The 17,410-nt window shown below is 35.9% G+C and overlaps 1 protein-coding gene across 1 annotated transcript; it reads right to left on the bottom strand.

Annotated features, from left to right (window-relative positions):
* Positions 1-348: 348 nt before the first annotated feature.
* Positions 349-16,953, bottom strand: ALKAL2 (ALK and LTK ligand 2). The gene is made up of 6 exons (XM_039322580.1): positions 16,588-16,953; positions 14,615-14,933; positions 8,050-8,103; positions 7,874-7,954; positions 5,410-5,475; positions 349-4,435 (listed from the first exon to the last, which is right to left on the bottom strand). The coding sequence occupies exons 2-5, from the start codon at positions 14,880-14,882 to the stop codon at positions 5,411-5,413; spliced, it is 468 nt and encodes a 155-aa protein (XP_039178514.1). The 5' UTR covers positions 14,883-14,933; positions 16,588-16,953; the 3' UTR covers positions 349-4,435; position 5,410.
* Positions 16,954-17,410: the final 457 nt, after the last annotated feature.

Below are 17,410 nucleotides of genomic sequence, written 5' to 3'. Positions count from 1 at the left end.
CTTAAAACGTGATAGTTTTAAGAGGTTTCGGGTTGATTTTCCCGGGTTAAAACCATTGAGCTCATGTTCCCAGTGGAGATCGGCTTCAATGGAAATAGCTCCCTTTTGGGGGGGGGCTGCCTTACGCCCTTGGAGTCTCCTGGGCATTTGGAATTTCCCACGGGGCAGCTGTTTTGTGCCCCACTAGGGAGGTTCCCAGGGTGTTCAGCCCTGGGAAGGCTGACTGCTTTGTCCTGCCCCATTCCACTTCCCTGGCATTTAAAATCATAGATGGGGGCAGGGGAGAGATAGGCAAGTGGAAGGAACTTGAATTTTGATCAGGTGACTACGGGGAGGCTAGGGTGGCTCTAACTTCTGGCACAGGTCATAAGCCATTGCAGTACTAAGTCGAAGAACGCCTGTATACAACAGTTCGTTTAGTGACCGTTCAAAGTTACAACAGCATCGAAAAAAGTGACTCATGACCGTTTTTCACACTTATGGCCGTTGCAGCATCCCCATGGTCATGTGATCAAAATTGAGACGCTTGGCAACTGCAGTGATTCATTTAACAACTTTAGTAGGCAAGAAAGGTAAAATGGGCTCAATTTGGGTTCAATTGTGGTCATAAGTCGAAAACTATCTGTATTGTAGTTACATAAAAATTCTTAGATTTGTAAATATGGCACACAGGCCTGTTTCCTATTGCTGTTGTTAACTATGGTATGCTAAACATTTTTCTTTTCACATTGAAACGTTATAAATACTTCCCTCTACATTTTTATTTGTCAGTTGTTAGATGACTGAAAAATAGTATATTTTGATATCCTTTCATCACTATATGTTATACAAAATATAGATGTGGAGGTAAGCCAGAAGAAAAATAATAATGTAGGAAAGATTTTACGATATTCAGCCATATAGAATGCTGTGAATCAAATATGTGATGCACTGACAAAAGAATTTCCTGGTGGTATAATCTTTTTTAAAAGAATATGAATTGAAGTAAATCACCACTTATTTATTTTTAAACTTAAAAGAAAATTGCCTTAAAGGCCATTGACATAATGTTTGAAAAAAATATTATAGCGTTTGGAAGTAAGATAATAATAGATTATGTGTTTCAAATTCTGATCAGTTCCTTACAGCTCCAGCACCAGTAGAAATAGAATAGACTATAAGTAAACTTCCTTAATTTCCATAATATGAAAAAAACTACAAGTTTTCTGTTAGAGAATCATAACATTCTTGTTCGTTATACAAATGTAACCTTATGGAGCCTGGTATATATTTTGCGGAAGGCATAAAATGACTGAGGGAAGGATTAAAAAACTTACAGAGTTGATAGTTTTCCAGTGGAAATAAAACCATAACCCCCCCCCCTTTGCATTTTATGCCAGTTTTTACTGATTTTTCTTATGAAAAATCATTGGTTTCTTTCTTTTCTTCACCTGCTCCTTCCTGTTTTTGAAACAGTATTGTTTATGGATGCATCAAGAATAAGCCAAAGAGAAGCTGTTAGACAGAAGCAGGCAGTGAAGTCCATAGTAAGCCGGCAAAGATCTGCTTATTAAAAAGCACATGCTGAAGGATGTTGACATAAACCAATGATTCCATGCAGATACTGCATGAGTCATTTCTACTGATGATTGTCAGTATATGCAGTATAATATTGTGTGGTTAATTGTTTAAAAGATAACAGAGGGTTGTAGGTAATTGTTTGCCAAAACTTTCATCTTCTTCTCAGAGTATACTTCGTCTGCATTTTGCAATTATTCAGAGCGTTGCCAGAGAGTCGAGAATTCTTATAAACACTGAATGGGGAAGTACAAGCCAGCATTATTTTTTTCCTTTCTCTTTTAGAGTTAGGATTTGTGTGTCTTCAAGTCTTCCCAAAAGAGGAAGCCTCATAGGCCTGTAATGGACTTCGCTGCTGTTCATGTTACCTTCTGGATTTGTCATTTTTAAGCAGATGTAATTCCTATTAATAAGATGCTTTGCTCAAGTTCTATTAAAACGTACTCTAGGAACCTGTTTTGCTTTCCTTAATGTCAGGATTCATTTCAAATAAATTTACAGTCATCATAATTAACTTCCAGGCATGTGATTAGCATGTGCAAGACCAAATAAAATAGTGAAAAAGCTATTTTACTTGTAAAATTTTCATTTTATGATTTACCTAATAACTTTATAAATGTATTTTGGAAATTAGCTATGCAAAGAGATGACATATGAAACCTGGTCCTGATCATGTACAAAGTTTCTATGATAACTGTTGATTTACCACTTAAAAATAAGACTCTATATTCTTATAACATTTATTAAGGATATTAAAAACTAGTGTTTTATATATTATCCTTAACTGGACTTTTTGTTAGCAAAATATATTGTTAGCAAGGAACAATATATTTGAACAAGGTTTATCTTATTCTAATTGATAATTCTTTATCTAATTGAATACAAAGGGATTTTACAGTAAATTTGACATTTGTGTTTCATAGCCAACAAGTTTTGGTAGACTTTTTTTTTTTAACTTAGAATGATTTGATCATAACCATTTTTATTACAGTTAATGATTGGGACAAATTTCGATGGTATTTATGATTATTGCAAGCAAATTCCTCACTTTTAATATATTTAAACAAACCTGAGACTCTACTCAAATATCCTTAAATACCGATGTTTCCTCTGAACAGACTTTGAAAGTTACTATTTTCCCAAGGTCTCTGGTATTTTTTAAGCTGTCTCTCATTTGTGGGTAATTGATGCCAGCACTGAATGTTTATATACACAGAAAAACACTGTTACCTATTGATTTAATTTGAAAAAATTAAGGCTATTTTTTAAAAAAAGCTTTAATCAGTTGTAATTCTACTTGAACCTTTTATGTTTTTTTAAGGGCAGAAAATCTAAATAATTAGGAAATATAATAAAATGTTTATAGTTAATTAAAAATAAATTGATTTTAGTTGTAAAAGATATACAAAAGCTGTTTGTAGTGTGATGTAGTATTGTCCCAAATAAGACTGCTATTTTTTTTAATCATGTGGTTTCCAAGGATACTGTGGGTATAACACATCTTGATCTCAGTAAAGCATTTGACCAAGTACCATTATGGATGGTAATACCTATTAATTGACCCCAAAGTGGACCCACAGTGGGTTTAAATGAATTCTCATATAGTGATTTCTCATCAGATTGGAGAGGGATCTTGTTATTATTTTATTAGAATCTTGAGCACATACAAATACCATCCTGATGACACAACCTTAGATGTCTGAACTGAGAAAGAGTTTGGAATCAGTGGCCAAAATGCTGTCTTCCAATTCCATGATTCTATGTAGCTTGAAAGCGATGTTATCTATTTTAGAATGGAAGTAGGTGAAGCAAATTTAGAGTTAACATCTTATTAACTGGTAGGATGAGAAGGATGAAAGCATGATTGAGCAGGCAATAGCGTTTCACTCTGAAAGAGTTATTTGGCAGGTTTGAAATATGCCCTCAGTTACACCTGTGGTAATTGACTGCCATCACTGTGCAGTGCCAAGTTACATTAAAATTAATTCTTATTAGAACTATTTAAATGCATAGTGCTTATTGTCAACCCTCAAGTATTGAGAAGTATTAATAAAATGGAAGTATTGAGATCAGTTAGTACTCTTCAGATCTACTGAGTTGCAGCCTCTGAAATCTATCCAGAATATACACTGGTTAAATCTTATGGGAATAGGAATCCAGCATATGTGGAAGACCTCAGGTTGCATACCTCTGCTTCCGAAGCACAATTTCTTTCAAACTTGAATATGCAAGGAATAAACAGAATCAAATTATATACAAAACATGTTATTACATATATTTGTGAATTTACAATATGTACATATTGCACATTTAGCTGGAATGTATATTTCTATTATACAGGAAACAAGTGACTTTAGAGTGGGTGCAGAATCTAACCTAAAACATGTTCATCCCTTGCTTATGGCATGCTGTCTAGCAGACCACCACTGTAACAACTCTATGAAAAGTTTGTAATGTAACATTTTCAGTTTTTTAAGCAAGAAAGATATAAAATGATGCTTCCTCTAAAGGCAGGTTTCCTTGACAGTGGACTGTAATGTCTCTTAAGGGAAACATGTCTATACTTGAAAAGATGTTACTTGTTACTTTTTTTGGCAGTACAACACAACTGTTGTAGAGCAACTTTAAAGCATAAAACATGAACAAATAATTAACATTTTGGTAGTTTTTCACTATAAAGAATGCATCTGTAAACAGCGATGATGGGATACAAAACACATTTTTAAAGATTTATGAGAAGTAGTCCATCAATTTCCAAAAATAAATCTATGGTTCATAATGCCATATATTACAAAAATGCTAAGTTCAATTTCCCTGTCAGTTTCCAAGGCACTTCTCTTGGTTCTTTTATATATGTTTCCTTTGATAATAGTAGCATCTGAAGTAAAACAAAAGCACAAAATAAATATTTAACTCTACTTTTGCTGATATTTCACATTAATTTTCAATGAACTCTGTTAAATAATAATTCAGTTTATTTTCAGTTCTTGTTGCAATATGGGGACTAAGATAAATGAGAAAAACCTTCCATAATATAAAAATCTAAACTTGATCATCTATGTTACAAGATACAGTAAAATATTCCCAGGTTCCAGTCACCAATTTCCACCCCTGCAGTACAGTTTCTTCTTTCCAAGCTTACTAATAATACTATTTTGCACAAGGCTGATCCTGACTTATTCTGAAGCACAGCACAGATAACTTGAACATTGGAAATAAAAGAAATGGCATTAACTTACTTTTCTTTTATATGAAATAACTGATTCAAAGAAAAAAATAATTCAGTGATTCTCTTTTGGGGGCAATCATAGTTCCTGGTATTGCTATACTGTATTGCTAAGCAGGTTTAGTAATTCAAATACAAATTGCAGTTGAATAAGCAAATACATATTAATGCTGTTTCATTCTATGTGTAACAAAAGCAACAGCATTTACATACTGCATTATATCATGAATGGTGTATATATGTAAGTGGCTTCTACATGTATCTAATATTAAAATATGTCTATTATATGGACAAAAAGATATCCAGTATAAATAGAGAGAAATGGCAGTTGATTTTATTCCTGAAAAATTAGCTATGCCTATTAGCTTTGAATTTTAAAAAATACACTATCTACTAACTGCACACTATTATGAATAATTCACAGTTGTTGCCTGAGAGTCTATACTGTATTACTTTCCAGTAGGGGATATGTTTTTATTAAGGGTAAATATTTTACTAAATGAAAGGGTTTGTATCACTGTTTCAAATGAGCATATTTCAATCCAAAACATTCTGCCAGTGCTTATGAATTAGTTATTGTTATCAACATGCTGGCAGCATGCAGTTCTTCATCTCAGTAATCTTACCTTATCCTTCTGTGCACATTGGACTTACTGCCAAGCGAGTAAGGAGCCTGGCGCATCTTTTATAATCTGTGGGAAGTGTAAAAAGAGGGTTGGTTTATTACATTTTTTTAAATGTGCAATTTGTATGAGGGAATATAAATGTAACTAATTCATCTTGGAGCACTATATTGTAGATTTGAATTTGTATGCTTGAGGTAATTTTAAATACGCTACTTAGATTTTTAAGAATGGTGTGGATGGATGGATGGATGGATAGATAGATAGATAGATAGATAGATAGATAGATAGATAGATAGTTTGCCATCCTATGAAGTCTGATGTGGCATAGGATGCTGTTGGATGGATTATTTTGTCAGATTAAGATGATGGATGTTTACTAATATCCATGAAAAGATTATCCACATGCATGAGAAAAATTGGTTTGTATGTTTCTGCAGTGAACTATTTGTATAACTAATTGTCCCTATGAAGAAAATAAAAAATTCAGGTTAATCATGATGCAAATTAATCATCATCTAGCTACCCATATAATATGGGAATAAGATAACTGCTAACAGGATAGCAGTAAACAGCAGAAAGGAGGACTCGGATGCTGAAAACCTGTAGAAAAGGAGGAATACTGCTGCTTCCATGTGTAAAGATTGTCTAGATTAGAAAAGCAGTTCTCAGTCTTTTGCATCTTAAAACACACCATTCAGTCCATCAAAAGTCAAGTCCCATAATAAAACCTATTATTTCAAAAGAAGGTTTATATACGTTCAGACTTTCTGTTGCCATAAATATAGGAAGTTTTAAGGATGTAACTTTTCAGTGAATTACTCTGTGTCCCGTTAAACAATACTATTTACTTATTTATTTAGCATATTTAGGAACTGCCCATGTCCTTCATAGAGTGACTCTTAAATATTAAATTATGCAACATTGCTTGCACAGTGTCAACTTTTAAATGAAGTATATTGATGCTCATTAATTAAGTAGTTCCAGAGCATATTAGTGAAAACACTGGGAGCTAAAACGAGTAATAGAAGCAATAGCAAATCATGTAAATTCATTTTCATCTCAGGAACTAATCATAGCAAGTTTTTGTTAAAGAGCAGTTTCATATTGTATGTTTGTTCCCATGCAGATATATGCAGAAATGTGGATGCAGTAATAAAAAGAAATGTGGCTCGCCAAATCCTGCATTTAGGCTGCCATTTAGTTCTGTAATTCAGTTCCTCACGTATCATTTAAGTTCACTCTAGCAATCAGGATTGGTTTTAAATCCTGTGAAAAGCACTCTTAGTAGAAAAACCTTGCTATAGGGTAATACACTTTGCCCAGAATATAGTTTTTCTAGAATCTAATTAATTCCCAACCGCCAAGCTGATTTTAAAACATCATTTTTTTAAAATCCATAACCTTGTTGGAAAATAGGAAATATATACTTTGTTGAATTGCTAACTCTTTATTTGGGAAATCTTTGACTAGATTTGACTAAATAAATAAATTTGGTCATTGTAAGACTTAATATGGTTCCTTGGTTTTGGTTTAGACTAGTTGAACAAACAACTGTTGGTTCTTCAACTAGTCTAATAGTTGGTTCTTCAACTAGGTATTTACAGAGTTGACATAATGTGTAAGATTTTGTAGTCAGTTTGTGAATAGCAGGATAATCTCATAAGGAAAAACTACTTGCAGAAATCGTATCACCTGTTTACATCATAGAAGTAAAAATGTGCAGTTTATGTATTTATGCAAGTTCAAACTGTACTAAATGACTAAGTTCCAATGAGATTTAAAAAAAAAAAAGTATTCGTGTGTTGTAAGTATCTTCTCTGTATTTCAAGAAAAAGAATATGAACTTTTTGAATTTTCTTGATGTAATTGGCCCAAATTTTGAATTTTTATATCTAAATCCCTAAAAAAGGGTTGACAGCAAGGGGTAGTCAATCATTATCATTATCATCTAAAATGTATACATTTGCCATTTAATAATGTGGAATTTGAATTGGTTTCATTGATAGCACTTCATTTCTATTACTGGCTTTTCAGAATTCAGAGTATTTCAGCATAGTATAAGTTGTTTTTCATTTTCTTAAGAAATTATACTCTGAATAATTGCTTTTCTAGCAACCAAGATTTTTCAGCTGTGTATTCTTGCTCTAAGCGCAAAAAAATTTTAATTGGTAAATGTCTGTTATCTGATCTGATAAGAAATTCAGTTCCTGTACTGAAATCCTAAAACAAAAAGAGTTTTGGCATATAATGAAAGAACAGATTGACTGCCTGAAAAACTATGTTTTAAATGCTTGTTTATGAAATTAGAACCATTTAGATCTCCCTGAGGAATTGCAAAAGAGCACTGTTCTGTTTCATCACTGTAACTCTACAAACTCTTTAAGTGTATCATAATTATACAGAGTGATTATTCTTTAAAAAGCTATATTTATTAGTAATTTTGGTCTTGGATGATAGAACTTACATGCAGGTATGGTACAATCTCTTGTATGGTGATAAAGTCTGTGAAAGTGTTTAGTGCATTTTGGGCTAAAATAAAGGTGACCTGGAAAAGAAGAAAAACGGTGGATTAATTTAATTGATGCTATAAGAGAAAGGATTATAATTGAGGTAATGATTCAGATGTGAAATTTGACTTACCTGTTAAATGATTTAAAAATTTGTCTTTCATTCTTAAGTCTCTAGGAAATATTTCTGTTAAGGAGAATAAAGACACGTATTTAGAAGAATCAGTATTTATATTCTGAATCATAATTTCTTGGAATATACAATTTAAGGCAAAAATTAAAAATGTCTGAAAGGGCAACGATGTTTTAGAAGCACAGTACAATCTGTCTCTTTTGTTTTCCATTGATACAGTTGGAACAAAAGTCCTATATAATTAAGATATTTCCATCTAATAAGAGCAGCAAGATTTTGAGTAAAGATGACTAATATTTGGCATCACAGCTATAATCTTGCTAAAAGTTCTTGGAAATCAGTAAATTGTAATTATTTTGCTTTATTTTTGTGCTTCATAGGGACAACATTACTGAGTTAAACTGGTAGAATTAAATAATAATTAGGACTATCTCAGAGGAATTGGAATAGATAGGTACTTCATGCAATGGTTCTCTTTCTAAAAGGGTGTTTCTGGCACTAATGATACAGAAAAACACTGTCTCTGATTCTGAACAAGTATTCCCCCACTCTGAGGTAGTCCACAATTTGGACATTCTCCTAATCATACCTCTGCTTGGGGAACAGGTGATTACTGTAGTAAAAAAAGGTTTTGCCCAGTTTCATCTTGGGCAACAATCGTGAACTTTCCTGGATCAGGACCCCCTGCTCATAGATAATAATTATCTAGCCACTTCCCATTTGGACTATTGTAATATGCTTTATGTGGGATTGCCTTGAAGAGTGTCAAGAAGCTATAATTGCACTGGCCTGAGCAGTCCTGGATCTATTTTATATGTATACAAAAGGCAGTGGCTTAGGGAGTCCTGGATGTATTTTAATCTGTTCTGGTGATCTCTCTATTCTGGGATTACAAACTAAAGCAGTGGTTCTCAACCTGTGGGTCGGGACCCCATTTGGGGTCAAACAACCATTTCACGGGGGTCGCCAAACAACGCAGTCCGCCATTTCCCCCCCTTTTCCTTAGCTGTGCTACTCCCTTTTATTCTATTGGCTTTTGAAAGCCAATAGAATAGACTCTCTTGAATAGAGTCTCATTCTATTGGCTTTCAAAAGCCAATAGGAATTGTCCAGGCTGTCTCTGCCCTGCTGAGCCCGCCAAAAGTCCCATTCTGCAAACGCTGCACCAGTTGAATAGTCCTCGACTTACGACCGGTTGAGTAGTCCTCGACTTATGACCGGTTGGGGGTCACGGCATTAAAAAGTTTGAGAACCACTGAACTAAAGAGATTCCTCTGATCCCTTCAAATTCTAGCTTCTCTGTGCATTTCTATTCTTTTGGTTTGATGCTGATTTGCTGGCAAAGGTGTCATGGACCTTCTAGTTGCTTTAACTAAAGCTGCTCTGACATGAGAGGGAGAAAGGACTGTCAGCTTAAGTCTCGGCAGCTGTGAGTAATATCCAAGATCATTTATCTTAAATTATGCAACATTGCTTGCACAATGCCACCTTTTAAATGAATTTTATTGACACTCGTTAGTTAAATAGTTCCAGAGCACATCAGTGAAAAAACTGAAAGCTAAAGTGAGTAATAGAAGCAATAGCAAAACTTGTAAAATCATTTTCATCTTGGAACTAAGTATAGCATATTTTTCTTAAGGAGCAGATTTATATCATATGCTTCTACCCATGCAGATTTATGCAAAATAATGAGTGAGAAAAAGAAATGTGTCTTACTAAATACTGCATTGACAGACTATTATATTTTGGAAGAAATGAAACCATGTTGTTAAACAAAATATGGAGGTGATTGGGAAATACATATAGCTATTTTGTTATTTACTGCTGTAGTTTGCTTCCTCATAGCTTATTCAATGGATAGGAATATAACTAGCTTATTGAAATCCTCTTTAGCTTCTTATGGCCATCTCTTTGATTTAGTGTATTTATAATTTTGTCATGATGACAATTGCATTTGATCATTAATATTACCATAAATTAATGCATAAACAGCATTTCCTTTTGTAACTTTTACATTCAACTATATCTGGTCCACTGGGGAGTTTAGCTATTTCTCAAAATTTAACTTTTATTTATTTCTAAGTATAGCCCAACTCAGTTGAATTGATCTTATCATATTTTGATTTAATTCTGTCAATTGCAGCACTAAATGCTTAGATACATCTCTCAAAAATCTTGCAAAATGAAGGCAATTCAGAAAAGTTTCTTCAGAAAAGTATTTTAGAAATTGGCAAGTTTTCATTAGAACAGATAGTCCTCATCTGTATAGTCCAATTATAGTCTACATAGCAAAATTACACACTGAATTCAATCTCTTGCTTAAGCAGATTTTGCAGTTTTAAATTTGTATATTTAAAAAAATTGCTAAAATGTATGATAAAATATATATCTCAAATTTTTGGTGAATGCATCCTTGTCATTTTACGGATATTATTGAAGTGGTTTACCCTTGCCTTCTTTTGAATATGTTTTTTTCAATTTCTCTCTTTAACCAATAGTTCTAACCTTAGCGAGTAATGCTAAGGTTTCTAGCCACAGTTGACCTTGCTGGATTCTGAGTTTAGCCAAGCTGAGCTAAATGTTCACCAAATGATGAACATACGAGTTATATAAGCTTTTTAAAATACACATAACCAGTATTAGCGGAATGTATCTCTAGGATAAACAAACATCTATTAAAAGCACCACGCATGTTTCACCATACATTTTTCTTTTCCCTATAATAATTAAATTTCCTTGCACAAAAATCAAGTATACCTTAGCTTTAAACTAGATCTGCTCATTAATTTTGTTGGTATTTGAGCTTCTAGTACTGTCCCACTGCTGCCCAGAAATTGCATAACTAAAGATTTTTGTTGTTATATTTGTTCTGCTTTTAAAAGGTCAGTTTTGTTCATTTAATTGAGATAGGACTTAAGTACCAGTGGTCAATATACAATGATGGCTAGTTGTCACCAAATTAGAGAGGGGGATCTCTAAGGACATACTATCTGGAGCTTTATCAGTGGCACTTGGTGAGGTAATTGGCACTTGTGATGTCAGCTGATTTCAGCTGGACATCCGCCCTGGTCTTCAGAATTGTGCATAGTTATCTCTGTTTTCAGTGGCTAGCAAAATCAAGATAAACAATACAAAATTATTTCAGTTGAAGTCAGATATTTGGTGCACAATTCAGATTAACTGAGTTATATTTTTAATAAAAATATTCATACCTAGGCAGATAAAATGCAGCACTAAGCAACCTTAATTAATTGATCCCTGATAGACCTTCTTCCAAAGAAATACAGCATGTATTTCACTAAGATGAAAATCACATTAAACATTAATAGATTATGATAAGTACAACTGGTTTTCCCATAAGATTGTATTTTTTGTTACATTGAAAGTTCTTTCCCCCCAACAAATTACTAATACAAAATTAACTATTCTAAGAAAAACCTTTAAATCTGAGATTCTTAATTTTTTTCAATAGAATGAGATGTGTTTGCAGAAAAAAAACCCTTTTTATTTTATAGTATTTTGCATATGTGAGGAACCAAAAAGCTAAATCTATGTACCTAGTTTCTGGGCAGTCAAATATTTTTAAAGTATGTTCCATATTCACTGTTTTCTTTAGACTTAAAACCAGACAATATTCTTAACATGAAATTTAGTCCATCAGTTCTGTTGACACTTTAAGAAAAAACATGTTTGTTTCACAGATAGCAAAGCACCAGCATAAAAGTAAAATAATTTATAAACAGGGTTTAAACAAATGCAATCACTTTTAAATCTCATTGGTTTCAGTGTGGGAGGTGGGAAAAGAATTATAATTGCTTACAATTATACTTTCTATCAATAGCCTTTTTAAAAAGCACATTAGTCTCATATATGTCATATGATCCTTCCTGTGGAGAATCAGATGAGTAGAGAAGACGTTGATCTGATTTGCACATTGCACTGAACCATTTTAATAGACTATAGTTAGTTGGGCTGAAACAATATGCTAAAACAAAATCAAGCAATCACATGTTGGCTTAATGTAATAAGTTACCATACATATATTAAAAGGAAATCTTATTTTGTTCTAATAGCACAAACTTTGTGTCAGTTACAAGATTCACTTTGAGGAGATGTTAAAATTAATGAGGCTTAAAAAAGTTAAAGTACTGAACACTATGGCACATCATCTTGAAGGAATAAAAGGTGTATATATCCCATTTTCTCAAAACCATGTTTGTATGTGTTAATTGAAGAGTAATGGGAGATGACTTCCTATCTTTTTAATTTTTCCATTAATGCCAATGGGACTCTAGGATGCTAAACTTAATATAGAATAAATAAGCAGTAGAGAAGTAGAAAATATGAGATAGACTCAAAGGCAACTCAATCATCCAACAGGCTTGGATTCTTGCACAATTGCTTTTGATTCCAAGCAGACAGCAAGCAAAACACACTTAAAATATGCATATGAAGAAATGGGAATTTTACCAGATTCATTTGCTCCATGCATATAAGACTGCACCTGAACACCCAGTGAACTGGGGACTTTTAAACTAGGAATGCATTATAAATTCACACCAAAAACAACAGTTATGATGCTAATTTATTTCTGTATCATTTTCCTCCTAGATGAGCCCAGAGCAGGTCCATAAAGAATAAACATAATTTTCAATAGAGTAATAAAAATCAAGAAAAAATAATAGATGAAAAAGCTAATTTTAAGAAAGGATTCTAAAAGATGGTATACCGGAAACAGTTATCTACTCATGCCTGGATGAAGAACTATTATTTTCAACATAAAAACAAAAACAAAAAAAACCTCAGGCTAGCTATACTTTCCATAATAATGAGTATTTCTTCGGAGAAGACTTTTCCTAGCCAAACCCCAAAGGAGACCACAAGCAGAACCTCCCTTGCTGATCTTTAGTGCATGGCCTGGCAATCTTGTAACCTTTGATTCTTAAACTGCTCAGAACTTTGTAAGTTAATTGAAACACTTGTGTTGGTCCAAGAATTCACAGTCAGTGCAGCATTTTCAGGATCAATGTTATTTGATCTGATTTATCTATTCCACTTAGCAATTGAGCTGCTACATTCTAAATGTGACAGTGTCCAATGGTAGCCCTTGATGGGGTACATTATGCTTATCCCATCATGAGATTACTAGGGAATGCTTCACTGAGGCCAGACTAACTTAGACCAGATGCCTGGACAAACTTGGTCACAGGATTTCTTTGTTACTGAACTAGCTGTCCCGTTAGTTGACAGATTAGAATAAAAGAGAGACCCCCCATTGTATGCATCTGTGGGAGTGCTGGCTCATCTAGAACAGGACACTTTTAACTCCCAGATCTGAAAATCACTCATCTACAACCATTTTATTTGGTTCAGTTTATTGGACCTTATCCAATTTATCACTGCCCCTAAGCCAAGAGTCTGAACTTCAAATGATCACTAAAACTGGATGTGGTCTATGATCCAGAGTGTACATGCACATGGCATTCAGTACCCTAGCCTTGCTAAACACATCTTTGACTGCAACAGAATATGGGCCATATAAAACAAATTGGAGGGCTGCATGTGATTCATGACCCAGGAGTATGTGCTTTCTTCTCTAAGCAACTAGTATCAGTGTGATCTGATTAAGTGGGTGAAAATTGATTTCAGAATTATCAACACATTCTCTATAAATATCTGCCTGAGCACCTTAGTGGTGCCATGTTGGTGTTGAATAATCAAAAAGAGAGAATGACTCTAACCTTAAACAGAAATTTCCCTCAGCTATTCTGATGGTGGCCCTGCAAATAGGACTAGGACCCTTGAAACAGTTGAGCTGAACTGAGTTGCTTTAGCAATACCCTGCAATCGTTGTCAAAGACACAGAAAGCACATCCCTGCAATCTTTCTAAACAATCATTTATAGTGAGAATCAAGTCACATATATTCTTACTAGTTAAAGTTTCTTCATTGCCCAGAGGTCCATATTTGATGGCTTCATATTTAGAGACCATACATGATGATAGACCAAACACCCTTTTCATTTCCAGGTGCCATAACAAGGCCAGGAGTGCAACAGAACTGCCAGATATTCATCTCTTAAGTTAGACCATCTTAAATGGAATCACCCACAGCAATTTCAAATTGGAGTTGTTGTGAGTTGGGTCATTTTATAAATGAAATTTAGATATAAGTAAGTAAAGTAAATAATATAGCCATGTCTGATACGGTTTTTGGGCAGCAAGGTATGCAGTATCCTGTTCTGTCTCTGCATCCCAAATCAAGTAAAAACAGACCATAGCAACTGGAATATGTTATCTCTTTAGTCTATGCTTATGCTAAGCCAAATATCTAATTGGATAAAACTTGGTCAGACCTGGTCCTCTTATTTCCTCTAGCTTCAGAGCAGTTGAACCCATTCATCTATGCAAAAGTCAGTTAGGTTATCTTTATAAACATTTTACAGAATTCTTCAGGGGCAACTAGCAATGTGATGGCACATTTTTCTTTTTAGTAAAGTGAGCGGTGTGTGTGTGTGTGTGTGAGATCATATTAAATTGTATTTAATACAACACAATAGACTTACCAATTTTCTGTTCTTCTGAGTAAGTTCCATAGTCAGGCACTTCGCTTTGATCAAGAGGTGGGTAGTCTTGTTTGTACTGCACTCCATTCTCTTCATCCTCTTCTAGATGGTATCTTTTCAGTTCTTGAATGATCTCCATTATCAGATTTAAGAGGTTTTGTCTTTCCTTCAACCCCACACTAGATTCTGTTTTTTCTTTACAATGCCCTGCTGAAAGTATCAATGCCATCAGCCCAATCAGCACTGAAGACCTTAGAAGTTTGCACATTGCACTTGTGGGGACAACCCAGGAAAAGAGAATAAATTTCCCACTTACTTCCTGAAAGAGAGAAAATGTTTAAAAAAAAAATCAGAAAGAAGACATGAATTCTAATAGAACAATTTTCATTATATATATATGGAACAAACTACTTAGAGTTGTTGCTGCTTTCTTATTTCAGTAAAATATTCTTTAGCTAGGAAGACAATTGGACTTTAGATGCATTCGTGTAATAGTCTGACATCCTTCATACTCAAAAATATCAAGAAATGTAGTGAAATTGGTGTAGGAGAGAAGATACACTACAAAATCAGCTGGGCAAAGAATAAATGAAAAACAAAATATTAGAAAACAGCAAACTATAGCAAAGATAAAATTTATCCATTTGCTTGGCAGATCCTGAAATCCTGAATGAAATGTATGTGTTAAGCACCCTGCCTCTTAATAAAGCTAAGAGCAGATAAGAAGCTTCAACAAGGAGTAACCAAACTTTTGGGAGGGAGACAGAGAAATCAATAGCAGTGTCACCTGACTCCAGTATATGGTTTCTAAGTCACTGGAAATTTTTCCAGCCTATTCAGATTTGCTTGACTTGATCGTGTTGATTTAGTAAAAAGTTCATATAGTTTTCTACTGATGGATACAGAGGCATTGATCAAATAACAGCTTAGCTAAGTATTTAGAAATCTGCATGACAATCAGAACGGATTTATTACTCTTAATCTTGGTTTGGTAATGTTTTCACTATTTCTAATTTGTACACTGGCCTTCCATTAAAATTTTCAAAGCAGAATATCTCTGAATGATTTGCATTCTGGATTATTTTATCTGCCTCCAGTCATAGTAGATTCTACAAGGCTGCCAAATGCTATTACAAATCATCAATTTACTAAGTGATTACACACATTATACCACATGGTATGTGGTCCTTCAGTAAGCCAGTTCAGAACACTCCAAAACCTTTCAAGGAAAACTTCCGCATCATACAGCTCCAGGTCTGACCTGATCCCATTCAATGCATCAAGAGTTCAAGGCATAACATCTGAATTTAACCCACCCCATTTATCTTATCTGCTCAGACATCAACAGTATGTCAATTTGGCCTTACTCCGAGAGGTCTCCTCCTCCATATTGCTGGGGATGCTCAATGCAGCTTCATTGCATTTGGATTCCCAAAGGTAAAGGATTGCAGAAAAGAAACCACCCAACCCATCACCGTGGAGCACTTTCAATTTCCACCGGACAGGATGGATGTCAGGTTTCACAATGCTACCTAAAATGACTTAATTCGGACTAGATGTTCTGCTCTTTTCTTTCCTCGGAGTGTCTGGCTTTCATTCATAGAGCAGAATTGTCTACAACGAAGCAACACCCCCCACACACACACACCTGCCCTTGATTTCTACTGCCCCTCCTCAGAAGCGCCTTTTGTCTCTCTGGATTAACATCGGTTCAGGAGCCGAACGGATCAAAGGAAGACCTCGCAGGGCGCGCCTAGCAAGAAGGGAAGCCTTCTTGAGACAGGCTGCAAAGATTCGCTTGCGCCCGCACTCGCGGATCGCTGCAAAGAGCGCCCGGGGAACTGTTGAGAGGAGTCCACTAACTTGGCAGGAAGCGAGCGGGCGCTACCCCTGCAGCTGCCACTCCTAAGCAAGTAATTTGACAGACGCCGGCGCTAGCCGCTCGTTCGCACTTGGGCAACTGAGGAGCATACCTGTCTCCTCTGGCTCCGGTCCCTTCGACGGTCCGGATGTCCCCTTTTCTGAAGAGTGAGCCTCCTCCCGCAGCGAAAAGAGGAGCCTTTCACCTCCCCTTCTCGGCTTTCCGTCTTCTCCCAGGCGCGCCAGCCGTCTCTTCTCCTTCACCTAGTCCATGGCCGCGCTTTTTATAGGTTCACAAGGAGTTCATGAGGTGGCCGTCGCCGCCGCCGAGTCAGCTCGTGTCTATTTGCGAGTGGGTGGACGGCCGGCTCTCCGCGTCCCGCTTGGCCACCTCGCGGGCGCCGCAGCTCCCCTGTTGCCGTCACCCAAGTTCCCTCAGACTCCCCCGCCTTTGCAGCCGCGCGCTCTCCTCTTATGCTGCTCCCCCCCCCCCCAAGCAGACGTAGAAGGAGCTGTCCCGGCTCGAGCAAAGAGGAGGGGGGAGGAGGGAGGCACCCACCAAGTTTCTTTAATTAGAAAGCCAGCACTGATCATTTCCCTCACGCGCGCGCGCACTTCATCCACCCCCCTCTCCTCATCCACCCCCACCGCGGTTTCTTTCGGACGTCCAACCTCCTCCACGCTTCCCGTCTCGGGGTTGCATCTTCGGGGCATTCGGCGGTTGCCAACTGAGCACGAATTGCCAGCAAGTTTCGTGACTGGACAACGCTGGAGAGGAGAGGAGGGATGGGGTAGGAAAGGGAGGGAGCGAGGACGGGCAACGGCGATTGTCTCATTTTCCCGAGCGGGAAAAAGAAGAAGAAGCGGTGCCAGTCCCACCTTCCGGTTGAAGAGAAGAAGCTGTCCGGAATTCCCTCCCTGTTACCGGAGAAAGCT

Source organism: Crotalus tigris, unplaced genomic scaffold (genome assembly GCF_016545835.1).
Source record: "Crotalus tigris isolate CLP2741 ecotype Arizona unplaced genomic scaffold, ASM1654583v1 scf7180000024117.2648584, whole genome shotgun sequence".
In the NCBI taxonomy this organism is placed as follows: Eukaryota; Metazoa; Chordata; class Lepidosauria; order Squamata; family Viperidae; genus Crotalus; species Crotalus tigris.
Note: the sequence above shows the minus strand (reverse complement) of the source record. Positions and strands in the feature narration are given on the sequence as shown.

Coding starts and splice junctions, on each gene's coding strand:
- ALKAL2 (XM_039322580.1), bottom strand. CDS start 14,882: ATGTGCAAACTTCTAAGGTCTTCAGTGCTGATTGGGCTGATGGCATTG. Junction 8,104..14,614: donor CTCAGAAGAACAGAAAATTG/GTAAGTCTATTG, acceptor TCTCCTTAACAG/AAATATTTCCTAGAGACTTA. Junction 7,955..8,049: donor ATTTTTAAATCATTTAACAG/GTAAGTCAAATT, acceptor CTTCTTTTCCAG/GTCACCTTTATTTTAGCCCA.